Genomic DNA, 26,921 nt, shown 5'->3' on the forward strand with positions numbered 1-26,921 from the left:
TCCCTGATCTCCCTTTTGTAAGTAAAAGCCCTCCCCCCATCTTTTCATGGGGATGAGCAATACAATTAAAATCCCCTGCCACCAACATAGGATAGCCCTGACTGATGAGCTAAGATGCCTCCTCCCATAAAAGCCTCCGTTCTATAAACTTTGTACTAGCATACACAGCTGCAAGAACCCACGGTCTGCGATCTTCCTCAGAGATCACTATGATCGCCTCTTGGTTGCAAACATTAAAGACATCAATTTTACAACCACCCTGTAACCAAGTCACAATAATACCTCCTGACAATCCCTGAGATTCCACAGCATAGAACCCCCATGATTTCGGAAGCATCTTTCTTACCTTCTGCAGACTCAGCCCGGATAACCGGGTCTCGAACAGAACACATATCTCCGGTTTGTGCAGATGCACTAACCTACGGAAAGCCGGAGCGAAAGAGGGCTTCCCCGCGCCACGGCAATTCCAAAGAAGTGCTCTCATGATGCACACTGATCACCGGCACCGCCCACACCCCCAGGGTCATTGCCACCTGTAGTCATCGAATTCCCACCATCGCCAATTATTACGTCATTAGCAATGCTCGAAACGCTGGGACTCACACTCTTCACCGAAGCTTTCAATCGGTTCAGAGTTTGAAAGTGAAGGTCACTGTTCACCTGTGCCGTTTGGCACGCATGCTCCAGTCCCCCCTCACTGGCATCACAATGGAGATCCTCACCTTCCATACACACAGTCTCCTGCTGTCCACACAAAACAGAGGGGAAAGAGGAAGCTGCTACCTGGTTTGTCCCGAAGCCACCTCCTGTAGAGCTCACACTGGCCATTTCCTTCCCTCCATCATGAATTGGTTGCCCGCAGCCAGCCAGCTCCATAGCCACAGGGTCTTCGGTCATCACCTTCCTCCCAGCGTTGGCGGATACGTCCTCACCAGTCACCCTCGCCAATAGATCCGCCGCCACCGATGCTGCCCGTGCCAGCCCCCGCCGGGGCGATTTGCCCCTCCCGAATCGCCGACCACTCCTCTCCTCCATTTGCCCGGCCATGCATGAGATCGCCGGCGAGAGGGGGGGTGGCGAGCTTTTGCTTCTCCAGCGCCCTTTTCCGACCTTTCCGGCCACACTTCCACTGGGAGAGGGAGCCCGGATAGGTGTAGCCGGGCAGCTTCCCGGCGACCTGGAGTCGAAGGCTGCCGAAACTCGCTGGGGCTTCGGTGGACTACGGGCCCTCTTTAGTGGGCTTGGACACGGCCCACTGCTCAAAACTGATCCAGAGGGCTTATGCCCCCCGCCGAGTCCCCTCACCGATTCGCAGTTTGACTCGATTTGGCCTCCGAGTTGACTCAGCCCTTGGACCACCCGTTCAGTTGGGTATCCCGATTTCATCAGCTCCGGCGATTTCCGCCGGGCTACTTTGGTTGGCTTTTGCCAACCCTCCAGGTCCGGCGGGGAAATAGGCATCCTCGGTCCCCCTTCGTCGTGACCCAGGGATGCGGCCTTGGCCACCGGAGCCGGAGCAGAGCTCGTGCTCGCCCCACCCGACTTCAGCTTCCGGCTTCCCCCTTTAGGATCCTTGGGGCCATTTATCCAATTCGTAGACAGCCATGGGCCATACACCAAATGTTCTTCTTCATCCCGAGGCTCCTTCCCTGTCTCCGTCCGTCCTGCAGAGCTGTCAGCCCCCAGCTCCTTTCCTGCCGTCATCGGAGGGGAGAAATCACATGCCGCCTCCCCATGGCCGATGCGACCACACCTGTAGCAGTAGTCAGGTAGGTTCTCATAAACGAAGCTTTGCCAAAACTTCCTTTCAATGCCTTCCTCAACCCCTTTCATGAATATTCCGGGCCGCAGAGGAATTTTGATATCAAGTTCCACCTTAACCCTCGCAAAGCCCCGTTTCGTCCCCTGATCAGTAGCTGCATCCAAGGCAAGCGGTCTTCTGGCCGTCGCAGCAATTTGCAAAATAGTCTCCCTGGCCCAAAAATCCAGAGGCAACCGTGGGAGACGCAGCCATGCTACGACTCGGCCGGCGCCGCCGGAGCCCGGAACGAAGTTCGGCCGCCAACGTTCCATGGTGAATAGCTGACCAGCCACCAGGAACGGACCCCTCATCATCATCGCCTCCCGATCTCTTTCGGAAGCAAAGCGGACCGCCAACACATCCTCTGCCATGGTAAATACCTCAGCATTATAGTCCATATTCCCCGCCCGTCTCAACTCCCTCACTACCCAGTCGACCGGGACCTTCCGTCCTACGCTCTGCATAAAGACCGTTGTGGACTGCCATTCCCTTCTGGTCATCTCCAGCCGCTCCTCGGGGACCTCCAGAACCTCAGAGAACCGATTCTGCAAATTCCCCAACTCCCGCTCAGTTATCCGGTGGCAAGTCCAGCTTCCCTGCTTTGCCGTGCCCTTCGCCACCGCCGCCCATGTCGCCTCCTTCATCTCGGCCCGGGGAGGGAGATGCCCTAGCCCCTCGACCCTACCGGCCTTCCTTGTCTCCCTCTCCTGCGCCTTCTTGTCGTCCATACACACTCCCAGCTCCCGTTCGAGAGAATACCCCACTGACCGCACACTTTTTGATGCGGCTCTCTCTCTCTCCTCCCTCTCTCTCTCTCCTCACTTTATATCCAGTCAAAAAAAAAAAAAAAAGCCTTGCCTAGTGCTGCAAAGTACTGCATTGCCATTATCACTGTATTCCAGCTGTTTAGTATTGGTAAAAACAAGAGATATTGTATCATAATGGTATATTGCGAAGTGAAACGGATCCCTTGGTTATTATACACAACAATACTTAGAATATTGCTTCACTAAAATATTTGATTTTTGGTGTAGATTTATTTTTATATAGTTTTCCTTTGTAGTTTGAAGTCGAGACACCTAACAATATTTCTATGATTCAGAAACAACTTAATTTTTGACCTGCAAAAGAACCCGGTATTGTGTGGATCTCAATGGGCATGTATTTAGTCCAAAATTGGTTATATGCTGGACTGATCTTGCATACTTATACAGAGTTAAGAAATCCAAAAAAATATTCTCGCTTGTCTTTTGGGGTGAAATTATGGATTGTTACAAATGATACTAGAGTGAATCTGATCCATAGCACATATGGACTGAAGGACATCATAACACGGACTCTTTTGGAGTAACCATGAGTCAACCATAGTATTTGTGATTGGCTTAACTTGGACTTTTAGTTTGGCAAGGATGCTACTTAAATAAAGAGAGTGTGTGAGGACGTCCAGGTCAGTATTTAGTCCCATATCCATTATGCACTGGAGACATCTTGGGTATTTATAAAGGATCAAAGAATATAAGTGACATCTTCATGACTAGTCTTTTTGAGTGAAGACTTAGGTTGTTACAGGTGTTGAACATTTTAACCTCTACTTTAGTGATGTTAACCGGTCTAGTAGTAATTCTAGGTACTATCGCATGTAATGTAGGCTTAGCGGTTCTAGAACCGTCAATGATTGGTGAACCGGCGGATCCATTTAAAATGTTGTATACTAAAATTGGACGATCCACATAAGGAGCATCTGTTGAAATCTAATAAAGCCATAGATAGATAAGAAATACGGTGTTTGGATATTTCAAAATATTGTATCTCAAAATGTTCATATATGACATGCCATGATCTACACATTTGCTAAACTATATAACACATGAATTGTTAGCGACATGATTGTGATGCTCAATATAGTGGCTAAATTCTAATCCACAAATCACATTCATTGAACAATTGGCTCACTTGAATTATCCAAAAATAACAATATATAGACATTTTTGTCAAGGAATCAAAAATGGAATTGGAAAAAGTGTGCATGCTGGAATAACTATGCCTCTAGTTATCCTCATATTTGGTCGGCTACAATTTCTGGAATAATTTTTTGACTGAGAATGTTTAGTCCATAATAAAAGAAAAAAGAGGTAGAAATAATTGACCGTATGCCACAAATAGCTTATGACAATGTTTCCATGGAATAATTATGCCTGGCGAGCTAATTCGACGGTCGAAACAACTAGTTGTTTATACCTGTTTTTTAATGGCTATGTTGCAGTTATGAGGCTTATGAAATGCTACAACAAAAGCTGATGCTTAGTATTTACTAAATATAGGTGAAGTCGATGAATTTCTCATGAATGTTAGAAATCTAAATTGTGGTGTAGTATTGTTGAAGTTAACAAGATGGCTCCTACCTGAAGCTTTAGCAACAGCTAGCAAGTTTCTACATTCAAGTTTAGCAGCCTATCTTCAATATTGTGCTTAGTATTGGCAAATCACTAAACCCTCATACACCAAAATGGTAATGCATAGCTGCTAAGAGGCCAAATTAATCCTAACCTAGGAGAAGGTTATCCAGTTTGAAGGATCTTTTTTACTATAACAATTCAAACAAGGATTTAAGTGATGAGTTGCATGCATCTGTTTGAGCATCATTGATTTTAGAATTGATGGTGAAAAGTTAATTTTATGGAAAAGTTTTGAACTTTCCAGGACAAATTGATGGTGGCAACAGTAATTAACTATTCAGAAGACTATAAGGACGTTCACTCTTCAGAAAAAAAGATATTAGTTGGTTAGGTGTTGAAATGCTGAACTTTGTGTCCTTGGTGTAAGACTTTGCTGTTCCTTATGACAAAAATGCTCTCTAGAAGCCCCATAATTAGGTTCTCTGTTAGATCTTTTAATTCCATGTTTGTAAATTAAGAATCCGGAAAAGGAATTATGATACCTGCTTTCACATGGGTAAAACGTAATTCAATTGACATAGGGAAAATATAAAATGCAAATATAATAAAAAACTCAAATAGTGAAAATTTAACAACTATGACTACGAGCATTCTAGGTGGAATTGGGTAATTAAATGGGATCATTATGGTGATTGTAGGTCACCGATGATCCCCATCCCAAATAATCTGATCACTGATAAATTAAGATCACTGTGTTTGGCATACTATATTCTAGTGAATAAAGACCCCCAGTTATTCACAAACTTTCAAATCATTGACCATATAATATTAAAATTATCCTTGATATATTCAATATATTTTGCAACTATATAAACAAATTTCTCAAATAAATTATAGTAAAATATGCATGAATGGCTAGAAGTAGATCCATGAAAGTTACATGTAGAATTGTTTGAACAAGATAGTTATAATTTTGACTTCCTAGAAAGTATATTATTTATACTTATAGAATTGATATCTTCATTTGTACTTATATTATATTACTATTTTAACACTAATAATTATTTTGATTAGAAAAATAAGGCAAATAGAAGTAATATATTAAATAATTTCATAACATAAATATAAAGTACAATAATATATTTCTATTATAATTATAACAACAACATTGAATAATAATATGATAATATTATAATTATTAATATTTTATAATATAATATATATCATAAATACTATATATGTAATATCAATATAATATAATATATATAATATTGATATTATATATTAATGATATATTGATATACTATTTTTTTCTCCTGAGAGGTAATTTTATCCCCAAATTTAGTCCAAGATCATGGCCTTAGGGTGATCTTCAAAACCCGTTCTCGATGAGTTGATCACCAGGTTGATTGGTGATTTCAGAAATACGGGTGATTTGGGATCACTAGAATGTAACCAAATATGGTGATCTTGTTGCCTCCACCCACATCTTCCTATATCTTGGAGTCATCACCCCATACCAAACATCCCCTTAGGTGCTTATACTAATCTTCTACATAAAATCCCTGGTGACACTTAATTTATCATTTAGATTTACACAAACTGTTCCTTAACTAATTAATACACTACTAACTAAAATATTTGTTAGGAAACAAGCCTAGAAAAAAAAAAATGAACATCAGTAATCCTATGACTAAATTCTTTTTAGAACCTTTCAAGTTTATTTTGGCTCTTATGGTGAGGATTTGCTGGGGAATATAAGACGAGCTGCAAATCTCTTTGTATAAAATTATTTTAGAAGGTGACATCTAGTTAAAATTTCACACCCTTTCGAAGCTTTCCACGTTGATAGCTGCTGATCATGCCTAGCAGAAATAAGATCAGAAGAAAGAAAAAAAGAAAGGAAGCAAAAGAAAACTGGAAAAAGGGAAGTCTCATAATCAGAACTTTTTTTGGTGGAGGGCAAGTTCACTTTGCAACATTCCAGAATAATCCCAGTCAAATACAAGCAATCCTATATGACTAGGACCCACCAATGAGGACTACAATAATAAAGATCATAAAAGAAAGCCCAAACCAATAATGAGTAGTATTCAACATTGCCCAACTTGAAACAAATAGTGTGATGCTTAGCATCTAGAAGACTTTTTTAGAATACCAGCAAATTGATTGCTTGTCTTAATAAATGTTCTAACTATTTTTTTGTCCTCCACTTTGCTTTGATAAAATGATTGCCTATTTCAATGTGTTTTGTTCTCTTATAGAAGACAAGATTACATGCAATATGAATTGCTATTTAGTTATTACATTATGTCTTCGTTGAATTAGTAACTACAAAACTCAAGAGACATTTGGTTCGCGATCGAAATTGGAATCAAAATGGATTAGAATGGGAATTAGAATGGCTACTCCGACGCGTTCAATTTATAATTAGAATCAGAATTGGAATTGGAACCGGATTTGAATATCAAGGGAGAATTAGAAATTGGTTTTGAAGGATTGAAGCCTTCCTACTTCTTTTTGAATCCGAATGGGAATGGAACTTTTCTCAACTAAACAGTTGCGATAGGAATCACTCATTCCCCACCCCCCATATGAGCTCATAAGTTGTGCGCACCATTGCTCTATACTTAGCTTACTACTTATCTAGCAACCGCTCCTTCCTTTTTAGTTTTCCATATCACTAGATTTCCTCCAATAAAAGTACAGTTACCCTAGGTGGATCTTTTATTTGACAACTGCCATCAATTGTGAGGAGAGTGCATAAATCGGCTAAACAAACAAATAGCATCTTGTAAAATTTGGCTGCCCATGTGAAGGTAATTTGATTTCTTTAGACACTCAATTTGCAAGGGAGCTAAAGTCTTAGGCCTAGTTTGGAAATTAAATAGCCAATTTAGATCAATCATTACTATGCCAGTAGGTATATTTGATTCCAGGATAAGCTGGGATATGATTTTTCCTTTTTTTTCGTTTGAATAAACCTTTTTTATTCCTATCTCAAGATTATATTGTACTAACAACACGGTGTTTTCGGGTGCAAGGACAAAACTCTCATTCTTGTAGTTACTCTTTGCTCAAAAGTGGTATTTTTGGATTTTTAATGAATCAAGAGAGGATTTTTCAAAAAGAAATAATTGGTTTGGTTTGCATTTTATTGTTAATTAGTTATAACTGCAGATTGTTAAATTTATTTAGAAGAGCACTTCTATATTGAAGTTTTCCTGAAAACAATATGAAAGAGAGTTTGGCCTTATCTAAATTTGAAATTTAGAGACCATTTGCAAAAGCAGTTTTAATTGGCAAGGCAAACATTTAAGAAAAGATATTCATTCATATACTCAAAATATATTAGTATCTGTAATTATTCACTTGGAGGGATGGAGGTGAAAGCTTAAAGTTGCATTTGGGGATTTTCACTCTATACTTATAGGAGGTCATTTTTAATAAATTCAATATACATTAGGGTGGCATGCAAAATCCTTTTGATGCTAAAATTCTTTTATAGGGACTTTCGCTTATATGCACCGGAAAAGTATCTTATTTACACATTTACTCTTCAAAACTAAGCGAATGTGTGTCTATCCAAAAGTTTGAAACTTGTAGTTACATCCTTCAAATCTTGTTGCGTTAAACTTCATTAGTCCAAAATTAGTTTGGATAGCTTAAAAGGTAATCCATCTTGTCCATGGGCTTTTCATCTTTTATTTCGTAAAATATTTAAGAAATTAGGAGATTTTTGAAATCTCATGCCAACATCAATATTATATATGCGCTTTTATTTGCAATAAACGAACAAGCAATTAAGCACCTATTAAGAGTATAAATGCAGAAAACCCTCAACGAGATAAATGGGTTAAATATTATGACCAAGTTATATTGGAAGATGTCATCGAATCCTAGGTTACTTAAAATGGTGATAAGTTGAACCTTTGGTCAAGTAACATTTATTTCTTTCCTCTTTTTCTGATTGACCTCCATGCAGGAGGTCAAATTTAATTGTAGTTCAGCTTTTCTTTTTTTTGATTTTTTTTTAAAAAAAAAATTTGGAGGAGCATGCTTGCACATTTTAGATTTAGCTGGAGCATATATGCAAGTTTTCAGCATAAGTTTGCACATTTCATTTTGGAGGGGCTAAACAAGCAAATAAGCATTTCTGGCATACATGGAAAATCCATGTTAAGATTTCAATTATATGCTATGAAATTATTTTTTTTCCATATCAAAATCAAACAGCATTGTTCAGGGAGTTGGGAGAACAACAGTGAAAACAAGTGTGGATACATGATGGTTATCCATCTGAATGGAAAATCATGCCTAAATACAAGTCCTCAAACTCTTGTGGCCACAGATGTGGGGAGCTGAGTAGTGTACAATAGCACCATTCCATTTCGAAAGACAGGTCTCAACCTTTTGTCATCCTCAATAAGTTGGAGAGCAACAGCAGCAATTTTTCATGTCACTGAAGAAAGCAAGGTCACGTACGCGCACATGCAGGAGAAGAGAGAGAGAATCTATCAGCTCTCAACTTTTTCTAAGACCACAACACAAAAACCAGAGGCAATTCCAATCATACTAAAGCACCAACTTTCACAGACAAAAACATTTTCAACTTTAAGTACAATCATTGCTCACCCTTTTGTTAATTTATGTAAAAAAAATAACCCTTACTTTCTGGATTATCAAACATCCATAAAGTTAAATGATCATAACCGAAATGCCAAAGGCAAACATGCACAAGTCCTGAACAGTGACAAGATCAAAATTTTACCCGGCGTCAAGTGCAAAATGAAATATTTCCTTTCGATTCTCAAATTAGAATGAAATGTTGAGAATAATCATCACTATTTTGTCTTCCTTGTTCTCTTCTCTGAATCTTATAGCAGGGTCAAGTTATTCACTGTGGAAACAATGGACAGCAGGGAATATTTGCACAAGAGGGAAAGATTTAGGAAGATCTCTCAACCTGTTTAGCCCCTTTTCTTTGCCACATTTGTATCAGCAACCAGAGACTTGACACACAGCCGTGGCTTGGTAGTCACAAGTACTACTGGAAGAACAGATACTCCAACCACTAATGTTCCATGCGGCACCCCTGAAAGTGGCAGTAACTCCACAAGCACGGCTACCTGGGGATAATTAACTTAATCAATCAGTACATGCATTCATATCAGGATGAAGATATGAAAGTGGTGATTCTGCATACTCAGGAAATATGTGAACCAATTGCTCAGACTAATTAGAACCCTGTCAAGTAGTAACTGGTTTAGTATAACAATGGAGCTTTGTCGCCAGAGACTAAACCCAGCAGCAAAACTCCTTTTTCCGCAAGAGCGAAAAAAAAACACTGGAGCTTTATTGCTGGTTTAGTCTCTGGCAGCATTCAAGCAACAGTTTGAAATGCACAAAGGATAGGATGGTGGGTATTTCCACCCATGAACGATGGAATACTGCAGCTGGTCTAATAATTCGTTTCTTGTTGTGCTTCAAATAGACACGTAGAAATGAGATAAAAGTTACCTCAGGAGATTTAAGATCCACGACGGCATTTTTAGCAACAGCTTTGACTGCTCCAGCCACCACTTTGAAACATGTGTCTCGATCCAACAAAATCAACCCCTCCGAGTCTTCTAGAGTGTTTTTCTGAACCTTCATCTCTGTCTCATCAATGCCTCTCCTGTTATATCCAGCTGCAAACTATAGAGGTGATTAAGAACATTATACTGCAGTAGAGCAAGTGGCATTTGGTGAACAATAATGAGCAGGTGGTTACCAAGAATAATATATGGAAACTAGCATTTTTAAGCTTACAGGAACAAGATGAAACATAATCATCCCAGCAGGAACAAGATGAAACATAATCATCCCAGCACAATCAAATGTAGAAAACAAAATAAAGAGATAAATAGATGGAGACATTTCAATAAGAAAATGAAAATTATGAGATTCAGGTACTTATTCACACATAAAATCAACAAAGTTTGCTGCTTCCTCGGTTGTAATTCATGCAGTGGTCTATGACAGAGCATTCTTTATTTATTTATTTATTTATTTGATACGAGCAGCTATGAGATAGCTGCTTACTATCTGGGTTATCAACATTAGACAATTATTTTTTGAGATATCATAATGGATGATCCTGGCTATATTCCATAGAGAAGTATGCTGCTAGTTAAACAAAAATAGATACATATACCTTCCACATGGAAGAGCAACAACATATAGTAATGGGTAAGTGAATAACAACCACTAACGAGTATGTACACATGCAAATAGACAGACTGAACAAAGGAGAATGAACATTGGATAATTATTTTTTGAGGCATCATATCAGTTGATCCAGGCCATATTCAGTAGAGAAGTATGCTACTAGTTAAACAAAAATAGATGCATATATCTTCCACATGGAAGAGCAACAACAACTAGTAACAGGTAAGTGAATAACAACCAGTAAAGTGTTTGTACCCTTGAAAATAGACAAATTGAACAAAGGAGCATGGACATTTATGTTAAACATATCAAGAAAGCAATATGTTCTTTAAACTGGGCTATTAACTGGGGCTGTCAAATGATCAAGCCGTTAGTGAGCCAGCACGAGTTTGGCGTGCATGCTTAGTAAACGAGCCTAGGTAGAGCTAGGCTTAGCTCACTTGAGCTTGGCTCGAAATATAAGTATGAGTTATTACACTTGCGACCTAATTCTGGCCCTATCAGGTCGCATCCCAAGCCATAGGATCACCAAGAGATCTGCGTCACCAACCAGCCAATAAAGAGATGGCATCTTCGCTCAGTTCCATCTACTCAATGCTCTACACGGTTTAGTCTCCGGCTACCTGTCCCATCCCTATACAGCTATCTAGATTGATCAAGATAGAGAAGGAGAGCGAATGGTTCTTTCAGCGAAGGCGAAACCCTCTTTCTACCTCTCACCTTTCTCTCCCTCTTCCTCAACATCTCTGATCAACCCAAAAGACAATTTCCTGATCAATTCCAAAGAAAAAACTCTTATCAATCCCAACCAAATTGGTAACTGAAAACTCCCACAAAACCAATCATAAGCCCTCCTGAAAAAACACTAGTTTGCTTCATTTGTCACACCTCAAAAAACAAAATAACCAACCACCAAGCATATAAAGAAATATTTCCATGTAAAATGATAAGCTGTCCTGCAAAAAAAATTCCTCGACCCCGAAAAACAGGAGCTCTATTCAGATTCCTCCAGTCTATTAAAAAATATACTAAGTCTCCATTGGGCCCATGCTTCCTCTCCTTATAGAAAGAAAAAGGATCGATTCCATCAATGTAATCTCCATAGAGAGAGGGAAGGGGGATGTGGGTGGCATCTAACGAGATGGGTGGCCCCAGATGGAATCTAGTCGAGCATTAAGGAGATGGTATTGAACAATGTTAACGAGAAGGAACTGGATGGAACCGGCAGGAGATGCCATCCCTTTATTGGTTGGATGGTGACACGGATCTTGATGAGAACCTACGGCTTGGAATTCAACCTGATAGATTCTAGAATCAGGTCATAAGTATAATAGCTCTACTCTTATTTTAACTAATATTTTCTAAATAAAAATTTTTGTATCATTATTACAAACTAATATATATTATATAAAATATAATGTATTAAATTATAATACTAAATTACAATTTGGATAATTAGCCTAAAGTTCAGGGTATGACGTACCGGCCGGTACGGGCCCGTACGAACCGGTCTGAGCAGGGACCGGTACCGGATCAGCGTAGGATCCGATCCCGGAAGTTTTCATTGAAAAACCAGCTGGTACGACTGCTGTACCGATACGGGACCGGTATGGACCGATACGGAACCGGTACGTGCCGGTCCGGGCTACCACCGGTACTGGTACGGCAGACCTTAGCCTAAACTATATAAATAGAAGACTTGAAATATGTTGAAATCTCACAATTCTTTGTAACAAAGCTTTTTGTGAACAACTCAAATTTGGCTCCAAATTGAATGAGCTAGCTCGATTACAAAACTAGCCGAGCTTGTGCTAGGCATAGCTTGCTTTTGTTCGGCTCATTTACACTGCTAGCTATAACCCAACTGTTGGAGTCTTCATGTAGGAGGAAGTTCTGGGTTCAAACATTGTTAGGGTTGTTTCCATAAGTGTTTGATCCAAGCAACTCTAAGTTGCCAACTAGTATTGCTCCCACCAATACTCCCAAAAGGAAAAGGCCATTAAATCAAGGGAAAAAATCCAACAGCACGAAAGCAATGTAACTAGGAACTTCATCTCAAGATGTGAATAAGAATACATACTCTCAGTTATAAAATTATCCATAGGAATAAGCTGAGGTAAAAAGGCTTAAAACAGAAACAAAATAATAGAGATCTTTATGAGGTAATTTCAAAAAGTTTATATAATGAATCATGCACAGATAAAAGTACTACCTTGAAAAGTCCATCAAGTCTGTCTTGTTTATTGCTCAAATATTCTTGGACAAGCTTTGAAATAACTACTTTTAGGTTCTTCTCCGTCAGAAGGCAAGTTTCTTGAATAGGAAATATACGATGGCACCAACTGTTCATTGAAATGACCAGCACTTAGATGATACATTATTTAAAGACACGAAACCAGCTGACATACTAAAGCATGGTGTAGAAAGTATGTTTGATACAAGATCTACGATACCGACTCGTATCAATCTGTACCATTCATATTGATAATGTACTGGTATGTATTAAGGTTCAGTTTGGTATGAATCAAACCAAGCGTAACTGCCTAGTACCACTTGGTACTGCCCGAGAGCAGGGTACCTACCATACCATACCGACCCATACCACCCAGTTTCAGGCAGAACCATAATAAAAAGTGAGAAAGAAAGGGGTCAGAAGTTGTCTTGGTATGGGGCGCATACTTTACGATTGATAACAGGTCGGTACGATACCTAGTCCTAAGATTACAATCCTTGTAAAGGATGCAATTTTTAAATAAACATAATAAGATTATCCCAATAGCAAAAAGGAATTTAGCCCATTTTACATATACAAATAACTTACTAGTAGATTAGGTAGTCAGAAGACAAATACATGTCAGACATAGAACTGAAAATACAGCGAACATAAATAATGCAAAAACATTGTTTTTGATTTTGTCGGAACATGTCTGCAAGTGTAAGCTGCTAGAAAAGAATGCACAAATAGAGTTATTGAATATCTCAAGGCAACATGTGCGGTTGAATGGTAATAAAGGTTCATTTCTCTAAACATTCATTTGATATGCTGAAAGGGAGAATGATCCCACGAAAGATAAAATAAAATCTTTGAAACTAGAAAGCTAAGAAGATAGCAACAGTTAAACATAAAACAGGTTATTTTCTACAAGACCATATACAATTAAGCATTTTATTTTTCTTTCATCACCAAGTTCTAAACATAATTTAAATTAAGTACCAAAATATAACACATAATTCAAAATCTATAACTTATAGTATTCTATCAAGGATGTTGCTTACGTATATTACTCCATCAAAATTCGAATATAACTCATTTTTACCCAATTCATATCTAGCTTGTGACAGCTACAATAATCAACACGCTAGCCCCAACAACTTGGGCTAACGCTTGATAATTATTGCAGTTACCCCAATGCCCATCTCTCTTTTACAAGCCTTACAATATTTTTTAAAATATTTATTATTTTAATTATTTTTTATTTTTAGTGCATTATATTATTTTTATTTTTTTAATATATTTAGTTTCTTTCTATCCATAGTTCCATACTTACTGTGGTTTATTATCTCATTAAGTGTTTATATTTTCTGAAATTGTACATATATTTATATATCTATTATATATTCCTAATTTTGAAAATTTTATATATGTTTAACTTTTATTAAAAATGTTTGTACCTTTTGATTTTGCTTTTAAATTTATTTTTTCTAATTTATATTTTTATTTTTAATATATTTAATTGTTATTTTCATTCTAGCTATCTGTTATATTTTATATTTGACCCATCTTTATATATTTTTTGTTTTCTTTTATTTTTTAATTTTGTTAGAAATTTTTAATTTACAATCCAATATATATTTTATTAACATTTTGTATATTTAGTTTTACAATTCCAAATAATCAAACTCTTTTAAGTATATCACCTTTCATATTTCTGATTATTGTATCAATTAATTAATATTCTTATTTTTTTATCATTCCCTTCTATTTAACTAATTTCTTTCTAATTTTAATTCATTCTTATTTCCATTTTTTGTATCTTTGGTTTTGTTTTAGTTGTATTCTATTATATTATTTGTACATTTTAAATTTGAATTCTTCTACTTTGATGTGTTATTTATTTGCTCATTTGCAGACTGTTTTGTACTTTTAGTTTCACTATGATTTTGTTTTTACCGATTTTTAATTTTCATTTTTTCCTTATGGTTTTAGTTTATTTTATAGTATTTTATTTCAAATTATTTGTTATATTTGACAAGCAATCCTCTTTTCACTGCTATATTTTTTCTTATTTTAATTTTTACTTTACATCATAATTTTTATTTTACTTTGGTTTCTTTCTTCACTTCTATTTCTATATTTGATCCTTTTTAATCTTCAATTTATCTAAATATGCTATCTATGCATTCATTTCAGCTAAAGATAAAATCAAGATTCACCATTTCGGTATCAAACCTCATATCGGTACCATGCTATTACAGTGTTGGTACCCAGTATAGTACGAGACGTTGAAGCGTATCGAGTGTCGGTATGATACAGGACTCGATACCAGTTTAGTATCGATATGGAACAGTATTTTTGATATGGTACCAACCAACATGGAAAACCTTACATAAAACAAATAAAATTAATAAACAATATATTATCTTAACCAAGGATGGTTGAACCGTGCTGAACTGACCGATTTGGGACATACCAAACCAGATTGGTCGAGACCACCATGGTTCAATCTTTATTTTTGACATGGGGCTAGCTTGGGTTAAACACCTTCTTATTAAACCCCCCACGTAATGAGTCCCTCCCCCCGGTCCATCCCCACAGCCCCCTCCACCTCGGGTTCGAGGGTTCCCGGTAAGTCCCTCCATCTCTCCTCTCTCACTCTACTAGAGGTAGGGTTTCTCTTGACCCTCTCCCTTCCTCCCTCCTTTTCTCCCTCTTTATATCTTTGGTACGGTCTGAAATGGCATGATATGGACCTGTACTGTACTGAACTAGTCGTTGGTATGTACGACCTCCGATATTGGTTTAGCAAACCATTCTTAACTTTATTATCATTAATTTATGAAAAGTGCATTGCATGTACCTCTGTCAGTATCATTTAATGTACCAAAATCTTAATGGACTGCCTAAGCACATGGCTAACACCTAGGTATATGCGGTCTCTTCTGCTACATACAGGAATGGAGGAACCACTTTAGACCACTATTTTGAAAAGCATAAGGGGTGTCTTTAATGTGTGTTACTATGTTTATCCATTTTTCTTATGACGTACACTCAAAAATTGTAGAAAAGGTCAAGATTTGACACACCTGTTGCTATAAATGCTAAGATCGTAGAGGATTATGATTGAAGTATAATATATTCTTATCTTGCCAATTTAGTCACATACTTGTGTACTATTTCTGGCTTAAAATATAGTTCATGCTGATTTTAATTAAAAGTTTCCATAAAAAACTCTATGTTTCATCTTCATTAACATTTCTCTTTCAATATGGAGAATGCAAAAGAATTTGATAACAAGTTTGAATATCCATGGCAACAAACCTTACTTAATTTTAATTATAATGAGAATAAGGATAACTACCACCTTGTCACTCTATTGTTCATAATCCATAAAATCTGCAAATTATAGAAATGCAATAGAGGTATTGCAAGGCCTTGCAAGCATTAACACATATACCAAACAAAATATTAGAGGTGGCAATTTACTCTGCCCCATTAGATACCCGACCCGACCCAACGCTAATAGGTGGGTTTTACCTGACCCATAGTAGATCCAGGGCAGGTGCAGGTAATGGTAAAACCTGGCCCACACCTAACCTAGATATATACTCTTCACACGTCCCTTCCCCGAGGCAAAAAAAGAAGATTTGTATGCAAAAAAACAAAAAAAAAAAAAACCCACCCCGCGCCCCACCGTGCCCCAAGGCAAGCATGGGGACGATACGGGTAATGACCTACCTGAAACATGCCCAACCCATTGCCATTTCTGCAAAATATTAATGGCTCTTCCTCTTTCATAACACTAATAGCAAAATTCTTCCAATCATTGAGATTTTGTTTCATGTTCAACAAAAGGTTTTTCCAGCTTTTCTAATGAGAATAAAAATATAAACTAAGTTATTGTAAATTTTGAAAAAAAAAAAAAACCATAGGAAAAAATTGTATTTGAAATCGTTGATAATTTTCTTCCTTGTTTTTGTTTCCAATTGTTTATTTTCACTAGTCTAAAAGAAAAGTTGAGATTAGTAATCATAATTCAAAATTATTTTTTATATACATAAATAAGAGATCTATAATTACAAGTCAAATTTGATAAATGTAAACCTGAAAAGCCTAGAGCATAAGATTCTAAGTTAACGAGTACAAGTATAGCAGATCGTATGGTATCATGACTTCCTACATGTGAGTGTCTATCAGGCCATGTTTTGCTCTCCAATAAGTAGAGATGGAACATAGATTTGCTGCAAAAAACAGTGGCAGAAACAACTTTCAGATCGTAAATCTCAGTGGACTGCAGTTTGAAATCACATGAATTTTAAGGGGATTCCTTGCTGATGTATTTATACCTAAAGCTAGTTGATAAGAAATGTAAATCATATGAAAAAAAATGAAAATCTTATTATGCATGAATGGTAGAAACATGCAACTTACAGAGGCGGCTTTAGCTTTCCAGATCGCAAAGAGAGAAACATATCTGACAATATATCAACAACATGACGGAAGCTATTACTAGGAAAAGTAAAGAGAAGTAACCCACTCCCTGTTAGCTTAACCAGAGAGAGATCAGGCCTGTCTTTTACATTCTCAGTTGTCTCTGAAGATCCTAACCTAGCTTCTTCTTCCAGTTTACCTGTTTCAAGAGAATAAAAAGACATGCTATCTCATTTAAAAGATAAAATAATAATGATAGAAAAGAAGCCATCATTGGTCGGCTCTTGCTATCAGATGTTCAGTTTACAAGAAATGTAGCATCTACTCAAGAGATATTGTACTAAATTACTATAAACCCTTACCAGAAACTTCCAATATATTGATATCCCCATTTCTCTCTGCATCTTCACCATTTCTTGGACATATTTCGGAAGAACATATTTTCCTCTTCTTTGCTGGAACATTTGCATCACAAGGCTGTAAACTTTCACAGCCTTTGCTACATGTATAACCGACATACTGCACAAGAGTGATAAGAATGCATGTCATTGTAATAAAAATACAAAACAATACAATGCCTTAGATCACAAGAAGTGGAAAAGCAAATAAAATATCAAGGAAGAAATCCAAGAGCTAAACTTTTAATCGATCATCTGTAAAGGAGTTTAAATCAAAAAACCGGATCAGGAGAACAAGCTGTGAATTTTTATAATTGTTAAACTTATTAAATAATTATTACTTCTGCACTTCCATCAGGTTGTAATTCTTTGTGTGTTTCTTTACTCTGCATCAGATTGGCATCTTAAACTGACAGATAAATGGAGATTATCTCTTTATTGGTGGAAGTTCGTGTAATGATTAAATTCGCTTCATATTAGTTTTGATGACATCTTTGCAGATCATGATACTTAATCAACAACTCTTATAAGTTTTTTTAGCCAAATCTTGCCTCAGTGTATTCTTCTTAGTCCTTAATCAAAATTTTGCCACATACTCATGCCAAATTGATGAATTTTATTGCTTTGTCATGCAAAGTAAATTATTCACTTACTGAACTTTAGAAAACAGCCTGTGTTTATACTGTTCTAGGCCAGAATAACGTATTTATGGGTATGCTTGGTGTGCTGTGGGATACTTGGACACCAGGTATGGACATGGATACTTCATGAATACTTCTAAGCCAGATCTTTCTTTATGTGATTTTCTCTAAGAAACCCTTAAACAAACAATCTAAAGGCATAAAGAACTTCAGCATCCAAGACATCCTGTAAATTTAGAAATTAACTCTGAGGCAGCCTAATTCAACCCTCTTATGACATAGAGGAGTATTTTAGGATGTCACATAGGCTAGATTACTCTTATGTGTTGAAATATTGGAGAAGGTTAACTGATCTACTCAAATGATAGGCATTAACTATACTAGAGTTCTGCACATGTGATGCAACCAAGAGGCACGAATATCTGAAATGAACAATTGTTTTCTGTACCATCCTACTCAAGATCCGCGAACCGGTACCAGAACCCGTACTGGTCAGTGCTTGGTACGGTTCGATGCCGAACTGAACCGGTAGGGCATGCCGGTTCACGGACCGGCACACCCTAATTTTTTATTCGAGTTCTCAAATAAAATTAATTGGTAATCACTCTTTTCGAACTTTTTCAGTGAATTTAAGTCTAATTTGATGTTTTTTGATATTTTTCTATGTTTGTTTGATGTTTTTTTGATATTTTTATGATCACATCAAAACTTGAATAAATGAACACCAAATTTTTATGGAGAGCAGCTTGCATGCCCCTAAATATGTTTCTAATTTTACATTTTTTATTTATTTTTTAAAAAAATTATCCCTTTTAATCTAAATATATATTTTTATTTTTTAAAAATATCTATAATCCAAAAATTAAAAAATTTTATGTCAGCGTGTACATCATCCATAGATTTACAACATATAAAAAAATCAAGCCCAAATCAAATATTTTGGCATAATCTTCTCTTATTTTGCAATTTTTGAGCTAATTTTTCAGGCTCCCCCAAAAAAGAGGAAAAATAATAGGAGAAAGAAAGCACACCTTATTAAGCTTTGGATCTTCCTTCTAATAGCCTAAATTGGTATTGTTTGTAAATTTTTTGAGAAAGAAAAGCGCCTTCGAACTTTCAAATTATGTTGGAAAGGCCTTCTTAAGCCTTTCCAACGCCACCTGATGCATCAGGTAGCAGTGGCAGGTGGCCCAAACCTAACTCGGTTCAAAATCGGGTTGACTCGGTGCGAACCGACCGGTTCGCACCGAATCGGTCGGTTCTGGCCGATTTCGGGCGGTAAAGGACTGATTTCGGCTAATCCAATATCGGTTCCGACTAGTAGGGGACAGAACCGAATATTATTAACGAACCGACCTAGTTTCAACTGAACTGGACAGCTCGGCAGACCTTGATCCTATTTGTTTGGATGGCTTTAATAACATGAGGTGGGGCTAACTTGTGTTGGGGCCCACTAAGGAGTTTGGTGAATCACTCCAATAAATAAAGAAAGTTCCGTACATAGTGGCAAGGAAAAAAAGAAGAAAACTAAAGGAAATTGATAGAATCCCCCTCCTCTAAGTTTGTGTTATACAAAGAGACAATTTGATTGGTACCCTAACATCAAAAGCTGTGAGACTAGCCAGCAAACTGAGAAATAAATGTAGGAAACTACAAACCCTTACATGAAATGGGAATAAGAAAAGATAATATAGTATTTGCATAATGCAAAATATAAGAAAATCTTTTGGAAAATGTAGAAGGAACACTTGGAAATCATTGAGCTCATGTCACATATTTTGCCTATAGTATGTCTCATATTTTGGATAAATTAGATTTCTCTATATTTACTATGATTTTTCCAAAAATTTTACCTTTTTGTTTTAGTTTAGATATTTCCCTTTTTGAGTGTATGCTAGACACTGTGCAAAGGGGAGGGAGGGAACTTTAAATATCAAGTATTTCACTTTATGGTCCCACATTGAACCAAAAAGGACAATAAGGTTGCTTCGCATACCTTCCTCCCCTTTTCTTTGCTATTTGGTTCTCGGGTTCCTTGCTGGACCCTTAGCTCACCTCTACACACGTGGCTCAAGTCAGACGATGATGCCTCCACATGCGCAGCACAAGCATGGGTCTAGATGTGGCCTAGGATGTGTGTGCGCTAACTTTATTTATTTTTGGGATGTAGCCTTTTTCCCTCCAATTGTTCTATTGGTGGCCAATTGATTGGAATAGCAAATACTTACCGGCCATCATCCCATTTAGTCATGGACTATGGTCCAAGAGGATCGCTAGACTCATTGTGCCACTGCAGCCACTTTAAGTATGTCTCGACAAGGTTTGGAAGCAAGATCAATTACATCATAAGCTGAACTGCACATCTAAACTTCTGAAGGCAATAACTTCCTATAAGACATCTGATTGAGGTGCTCTTTGTTTTAAAACTGGTAACTTTTCAAGATCTACAACAAGGTTCGATACACGCAGAGATCATAGCATAGAATGATATTTAGGCCTTCAAATGGCTTGGTCAAAGTAAAATTTTCATTTTTGGAAAAACTTGAATCAAGTATAATTTATAATCTAGGAAGAATTAGGAAAAGCAATTGACAACCAAATTGATGAAGTAATCAAGATCGAGTTCTAGGAGAATTTTTAACCTTTTTATGAGTATTTTCACCGGTCATGCCTATTTTGAGCAAACAATAACCTCTTCTAACTAGAAAAGGAATCCAACTTGGATTTTATATAGGCAGCCCTCATTAGTATAAAAAGGGTATTATAATCAATTCTATCATAGAATTAATAAAAAAACCCTATTTTGGCAATTCTCTTGTTTTCTTTTATTCTCTTAGAGATGTCTGAGTTGAGTGGATTAAGATTTGCTTCCTTCGGTGAGCAGATTGAAAAAAGAAGTGACTTTTTATTCCTAATACCATTTTTTGGCTAGGAATTCCCAACACCAAGTTAACCATGAAGCAATTGCCTCACATGGGGTGGAAAAGAAGAAAGATAAGAAAAGAGAGAAGAGATGGACAAATCATATACCACAATCATAAAAGAAACAACTATAAAAGGTCAGACCTTCATTTAGACAGTAGTTTTGTACCCTAGAATTTAAGATCATGCATTTATACAGAGTTTGCAAGAAAGAAGAATTTGCAAATCTATCGTAAGATAACAAATAAACAACTTAGGCTACAAAAACAAATGGACTCAAAACTAGCTTCAATAAACAATACAAAAGGCTTTCTTAACCAACATAACTACTAGCCACACAGCTAAACTCTATAGTTCAAATAAGGCAAAGTTTTGATATAGATAAGGGACTGTCTGGTTGCTTGTGAGTTTCTCTAAAATAGATAATCATTTTTACACAATTAACTACAAAATAGGTTTTACGAAAAAACCAGAGGAGACCTGCTTTTCATAAGATTCATTTTTCAGGTTTTATGACTAGTTGGTTTTGGTTAAATATGTTCCACAAAAAACATGATTAAAGGTGTAAAATACGGATCTAGGTATCATTCATGTGTTCTATCATGGTTTGAAATGCAATAGTCACATTTACTTTATATGAATCATTTGTGAAAGTCTTTGGATACAAAAATTTTGTTTCTAATAGTCGCATCATCCGATTTAGGGTCCTCGCATCTGCAAATCATAATGGTTAAGGTTTATATGTTGATTAATCATCCTGAGGACCCTTTTGGGAATAAAAAAGGAGGCAATAAACTGCAAATAAATGTCATGGAAGGAAGGAGGAGTTTCAGTTAATTCTCACACTTTTGGGACCTAACAATGGTTAAACATCATTTCATATTTTGTTGTCAATAGACAATATCTAAGTTGTGACTAAGGCAAGGTCGGAGGAACCGGTACCGGACCCCGTACCGGTTCTCCGGCGGGACGGTACGATACGGGGTGAACTAGGCAGTTCAGCCTGGTTCGGCAAACCATACTAGGAAGCCTTTGTATAGACAATCTGATTCAAATTTAAATTATCATGAATTTCTTATATTTTGTTAGTAGTTTGATTTTGTAAATACAAAACATACCTTTAACTTTTCAACAGATTTTGCTCTAACTGTAGGACTAAATCTTTCATCAATAAATGCTAGCAATCACAAAATATTATAATCAATTCTCAATTCCAAAGCTTTGTTTTATTTTCCGCATGTATAGCATGTTATCACTGATCCACTGTACAACAAGCATAGGCAATAATCTAATGCATAAAAGAGGTAAGGAGTTCCAGTTATAACCTTTTCAAGAAGGGAGATAGCTTCCTTTGTTGCACTTTTCTCACGTTCTGGAAAGAAACGGAATAGATTATCTTCTTAAAATAATGAGCAAAAGAAAAGTGATAATAAACAATGGAATAATTTGTTCATCAAACATCTAGCATGAAGGGCCCATGATTCAGGAAGATTAAAATAACAAAAGCATGCAGGAATATTAAAAGCCAAAGATCCTGAATGATAAGTAAGAGTTTGCAATACATATTTGAAGGGGTATATCTGCCAAAAAAACCTAATCTTTACATGTATGAAAACGGAGAAGGTGCACAAGTTTAATGTGCAATAAAGACATACTATGACTTCTCTTATGAAATTGATTTTTGTCCTATGAGAATAATTAACCCACAAATTCAATTGGTGCCATTCTACAGAACATTAATCCTCGGTTCTACAACCTCCCGTTCCCCAGCTTTTAACAATCCAAAATCTAGCAACAAGATTCTTTTAACAATGAACTAATAACTTATTCTCAAAACCTAATAAATTGTTCTTAAACTTTTACCTAAAGCTTTTTCTTTAAATTCACATGACTTAATGCGACCGACTCCAACTTAATTTTAAACCTTTTGTGAGCTTTAAAGATAATTCAAAATATGGTGCATAAATATAAGAAATTCTCCAAGTTTTCTAAGCTTTGCTAAATTATTAATCAAAATTTTGTTATTTTTATTAAATTATGATTTTTTTCATAGTTTTCCTTCACTGAAACAACACTGAAATCCTGTATGATCATTTACTAAACTCAAGAACTAGCATTACACAAAATAAACCACATCACAAGTACAAGCGATCTAGAACTCCCATGCAAAGCTGCAACATAGAAGTTGACGATTAAATAACTCCTCTTTTGTTCTCAAAAATGCATCCAAGAGGAAGTGGCCACCCTCAATTTCAAAGTTTGCCATAAACTGATTATCTTCCCTGTACAGGCAATCCACAAGCTAGTCAAAAGGTGATCATCTCCCTTGTGAGAGCAATACATACCTAAACTCTAACATTTAAATTAGAAGTTGGCATAAAAAGAATATCTCAAGGTTGAGAATCATCCATTTTCCAAAACAAAATTTATCATTTATATTGCATATCTTGGGTGCTTATCTGTGAATCCAACAATTTTACTCCTAATCATTTTGACAAGATTAATTCATAAACTTCCATCATCAAAGTTACATTGCCTCTCTATTCATAATAACTTGCATTCATAGCATCATTCCACATCATTGTCAAATAGACAAGGATACCATGACCAGCAGGAGGCCTTGCATGTTTACACTAGGCACAAAAAGAAATGTCTGCAACCCAATCACAGTGAACTGACAACAGGTGCATCTTCAGCAATTCTGGAGCTTGATGGATCACAAAATTTTCTAGATTTTTGAAAAGGGGTGGCTCAGTGCACGAGGTTCCTGCCTACCAAGTTTCTTTTAAGTCACCTGAGGACCTGATCATAATGATTATATTGGTTGGGCATTTTGCAAATTTAATAAATTAGCACGTGGCAGCACCTTAACTCTTTGAAGGAAGAAAGTCATAAAGGCCAATATTGAAATCTTGTTCAATGGCTGACAAAGCTTCTCAAGAAGCAAAATGGAAATGCCATGAAAAGGGGGAGAAAAAGAAAGGCCAGCCACTTTATGGAAGATAATCTCCCATTGAGGATTTTTCATAGAAGACAATGCCTGATCTCAAATAAAGATTCCCACCTTTTGATCAAAAAAATAAAAATAAACCCCTCCATTTTTTTCCTTTCTTCATTACTCTTTCTATTTAATGTCTTTTCCCTTGTATTATGGAAAGACTCAAAAATCTGAAAAGCTGCAAATTCATGCAATTGTTAAAGAAATCCAAATCTTCTTGCTAACGTAACTTTTACAACTAGTTTGAGACCATTAAATTCCTCTCAAAATGAATCCAAGCGAGGGGCAACAACAGATTGGGTCATGTTGAATTCAAGTTGGGTCGAGCTCTGGTGTCAAGCCAAAGAGATCTTGACCTGAACCCAAACTTGACCAACAAGTGGATCGGACAAAATTGACGAGAACTAGTTGGAGACTCAAAAAACCTAACTTCTTTTTACCCAAAGACAATTGAGGATTGAACAACTTAAAAGAGAAAGAGTTGGTAAAAGCTTTTGATGCAGTCAATGTGCAACTCAAATGATACAGGGAGTATAGCTAATGGCATCCTGATGGTCAAGTGGCAGTAACTATGGTCCATCCCATTAGTGAGGCTTGAACCAAGTATTCCATGGAAGAGCATGGATGCTCCCACGGAGTGGTGAATGTGCCGTGATGGCAGGGCAGCAATGGCCATCAGCCACTGGATAATTAGGTGCAACAGGTCTACCAATGTCAAACAAACAAAGAGAGGAGAAAAAGGATTGGAGGAATAAAAATGAGAGGATAGGGAGAGGAGAGGAGTGGAGTGGTTGAGGATATTGCGGATGAGGGGGATGGCAACAAAAAAGAGGAGAGGTTAGAAAGTTGGAGATGTAGAAGAGGTTGGAGAAACAGGAGATGAGGAGAGATGAGACTGATGAGTTTGGGAGAAGATGACAAGAGAGTGGCAGCTCTTAAGAATAATAACTAAACTTAAAGGCTTGTTCCTGTTTATTTCAGAGCTGAGAGATCTAGGAACTAAATTTACATGAGAGTCGTATATCTACGATCATATTTTAAGTCTTGTAGGCGGAGTATGTCAAGACCTGATCGGTCATATTCCACCAACCTGAATCCAACCAAAGCTGCTTGCAGGTGATGAGTTCTACATCTTGCATTACATGAGTTCTCCATTTTGTGTCCCATCAAATTAGGAAATATCTCCACTTAAATCTATTTGTATTGGTTGTATCCCTGCAATAATGAGACCTAAATCCGGTTCCAACATTACTCATCCTTGACCAAATCCATCCACTAAAAATAGATATGCCGGTCAGCTCTGGGTCATAAACCTCATCCTGCTCTCCAAGACCTGATGGGTCATATTCCACCAACCTGAATCCAACCAAAGCTGCTTGCAGGTGATGAGTTCTACATCTTGCATTACATGAGTTCTCCATTTTGTGTCCCATCAAATTAGGAAATATCTCCACTTAAATCTATTTGTATTGGTTGTATCCCTGCAATAATGAGACCTAAATCCGGTTCCAACATTACTCATCCTTGACCAAATCCATCCACTAAAAATAGATATGCTGGTCAGCTCTGGGTCATAAACCTCATCCTGCTCTCCAACTTGGCTAATGATCTTGTATGAGCAAAAACAAACTAAATAGGCTTGACCAAACATGACAAGAAAATCAAAAGTAGTTCAAAATGTCATGTTTGGCTAATAAAATTGAGAGTTTATCGACAAAGTCTTGGTGGAGAATGTTATTAGATAAACATAAGCAGTTATGTGGTTGTACAGGCAGAGAGTGGAATTAAAGAGAAAATAAATTATGGTTGTTGTCTATGCATCTCTATTCATCATCTTCCTATTGAAATCTATCATATCTGTCATTTTTAATATGACCAAAAGTCTTGGTTTGGAATTTTTTATTTTAGATGATTATGGATAAGCAATTCACCAGCACAGCAGCATCTATCCCAGCTATCTAAACCAATATAAACGCATCAGTCAGTTCTTATTTCATTCAACTGATTTCACCATGCAAATGTTAGCACTGAATACACTCGATGTGAAGGAAATATCATAATCAAACTACACTAAGCTCTACAGTCCTATAAACATTCCATAAAAAACAGAACACAGATCATATAAATAAGTAGAAAATACAAAATTTCCGAATTCAACCAATCATACTCGTGTGGAATAACCCATAGGCAGAAACGAGACCTCCTTAAAATTTCATCCATAGATTTCCAGACTATAATCGAGAGAGAGATAAAGAGGGACGTTTAACTGATGGGGCAGGTGATGAGAAACCCGGAATGGGAGCGCTCGAGAAGCGAAGAGGGGGCCGTGTAGTCGTAGCGGGGGAGGCTGATCACCGCCGAGTGCTGCTCCCATGGCGTCAGGCCCTCTGCCTTCTCTCCATGCCCTTTCTCCTTCTCCTCCTCCTCCTTGAATGGACCTAAGCCTTGTTGTTCCTCCTCTTCCGCCATTGTTGTCTTCTTCTTCTTCAAGTACGTCTATTTCTTAAACCCTAGAGGGGCTCGTGCTACGTACCATCCCTGGTTGTTTTAGTATTTTTTTCCGTAGGAAAACATCCATAGTTTATATTGGCTCATGTGCAATACACGTGCTTCCCCCAAAAGAAATTTCTTTCTATTTCCTTATTTATTATAAAATTTTGCATTGACGCCATCCAAATATGCTCATGTACTTTTATAAGTACTTTTAGATGAAAAACTGTGTTTGATAAATTTTTCAAAAAGCTGTTTCAGCTTTTGCGGGAAGCTGAAAACAGCTTTTCGGAGGAAGCTCCAATTTGGAGCTTTTGGAAAGCAGCTATTTCAGCTTTTTCAGAAAACTGTATTTTTGACAAAAATGCCCATATTAAAATAACATAATTACATAGTTTGTCCCTTTATAAACCTAA

At 37.0% G+C, this 26,921-nt stretch overlaps 1 protein-coding gene across 4 annotated transcripts; it reads right to left on the minus strand.

The window, feature by feature from the left end:
- Window positions 1–8,340: 8,340 nt before the first annotated feature.
- On the minus strand, window positions 8,341–26,563 carry LOC103718148. Of its 4 annotated transcripts, XR_005507134.1 has the most exons (9): window positions 26,283–26,563; window positions 22,343–22,389; window positions 17,419–17,575; window positions 17,057–17,255; window positions 12,620–12,749; window positions 9,718–9,894; window positions 9,164–9,326; window positions 8,969–9,067; window positions 8,350–8,659 (listed from the first exon to the last, which is right to left on the minus strand). XR_005507134.1 is itself a non-coding variant. In XM_008806829.3 (8 exons), exons 1-7 carry the CDS (start codon window positions 26,482–26,484, stop codon window positions 9,168–9,170), a joined length of 1,071 nt encoding a protein of 356 aa, XP_008805051.2. In that variant the 5' UTR covers window positions 26,485–26,563; the 3' UTR covers window positions 8,341–8,659; window positions 9,164–9,167. The 4 variants fall into 4 exon arrangements, 3 of the variants coding, with proteins under 3 accessions (XP_008805051.2, XP_038972423.1, XP_008805048.2); XM_008806829.3 differs by lacking the exon at window positions 8,969–9,067 and having other exon boundaries at window positions 8,341–8,659; XM_039116495.1 differs by lacking the exon at window positions 8,350–8,659 and having other exon boundaries at window positions 8,784–9,067.
- Between the last annotated feature and the right edge of the window lie 358 nt (window positions 26,564–26,921).

The sequence above is a fragment of the Phoenix dactylifera genome, unplaced genomic scaffold (assembly GCF_009389715.1).
Source record: "Phoenix dactylifera cultivar Barhee BC4 unplaced genomic scaffold, palm_55x_up_171113_PBpolish2nd_filt_p 000097F, whole genome shotgun sequence".
In the NCBI taxonomy this organism is placed as follows: domain Eukaryota; kingdom Viridiplantae; phylum Streptophyta; class Magnoliopsida; order Arecales; family Arecaceae; genus Phoenix; species Phoenix dactylifera.

Coding starts and splice junctions, on each gene's coding strand:
- LOC103718148 (XM_008806829.3), bottom strand. CDS start 26,484: ATGGCGGAAGAGGAGGAACAACAAGGCTTAGGTCCATTCAAGGAGGAG. Junction 22,390..26,282: donor TCTCATCACCTGCCCCATCA/GTTAAACGTCCC, acceptor GTTTCTTTCCAG/AACGTGAGAAAAGTGCAACA. Junction 12,750..17,056: donor GGAAAGCTAAAGCCGCCTCT/GTAAGTTGCATG, acceptor TTCAATGAACAG/TTGGTGCCATCGTATATTTC.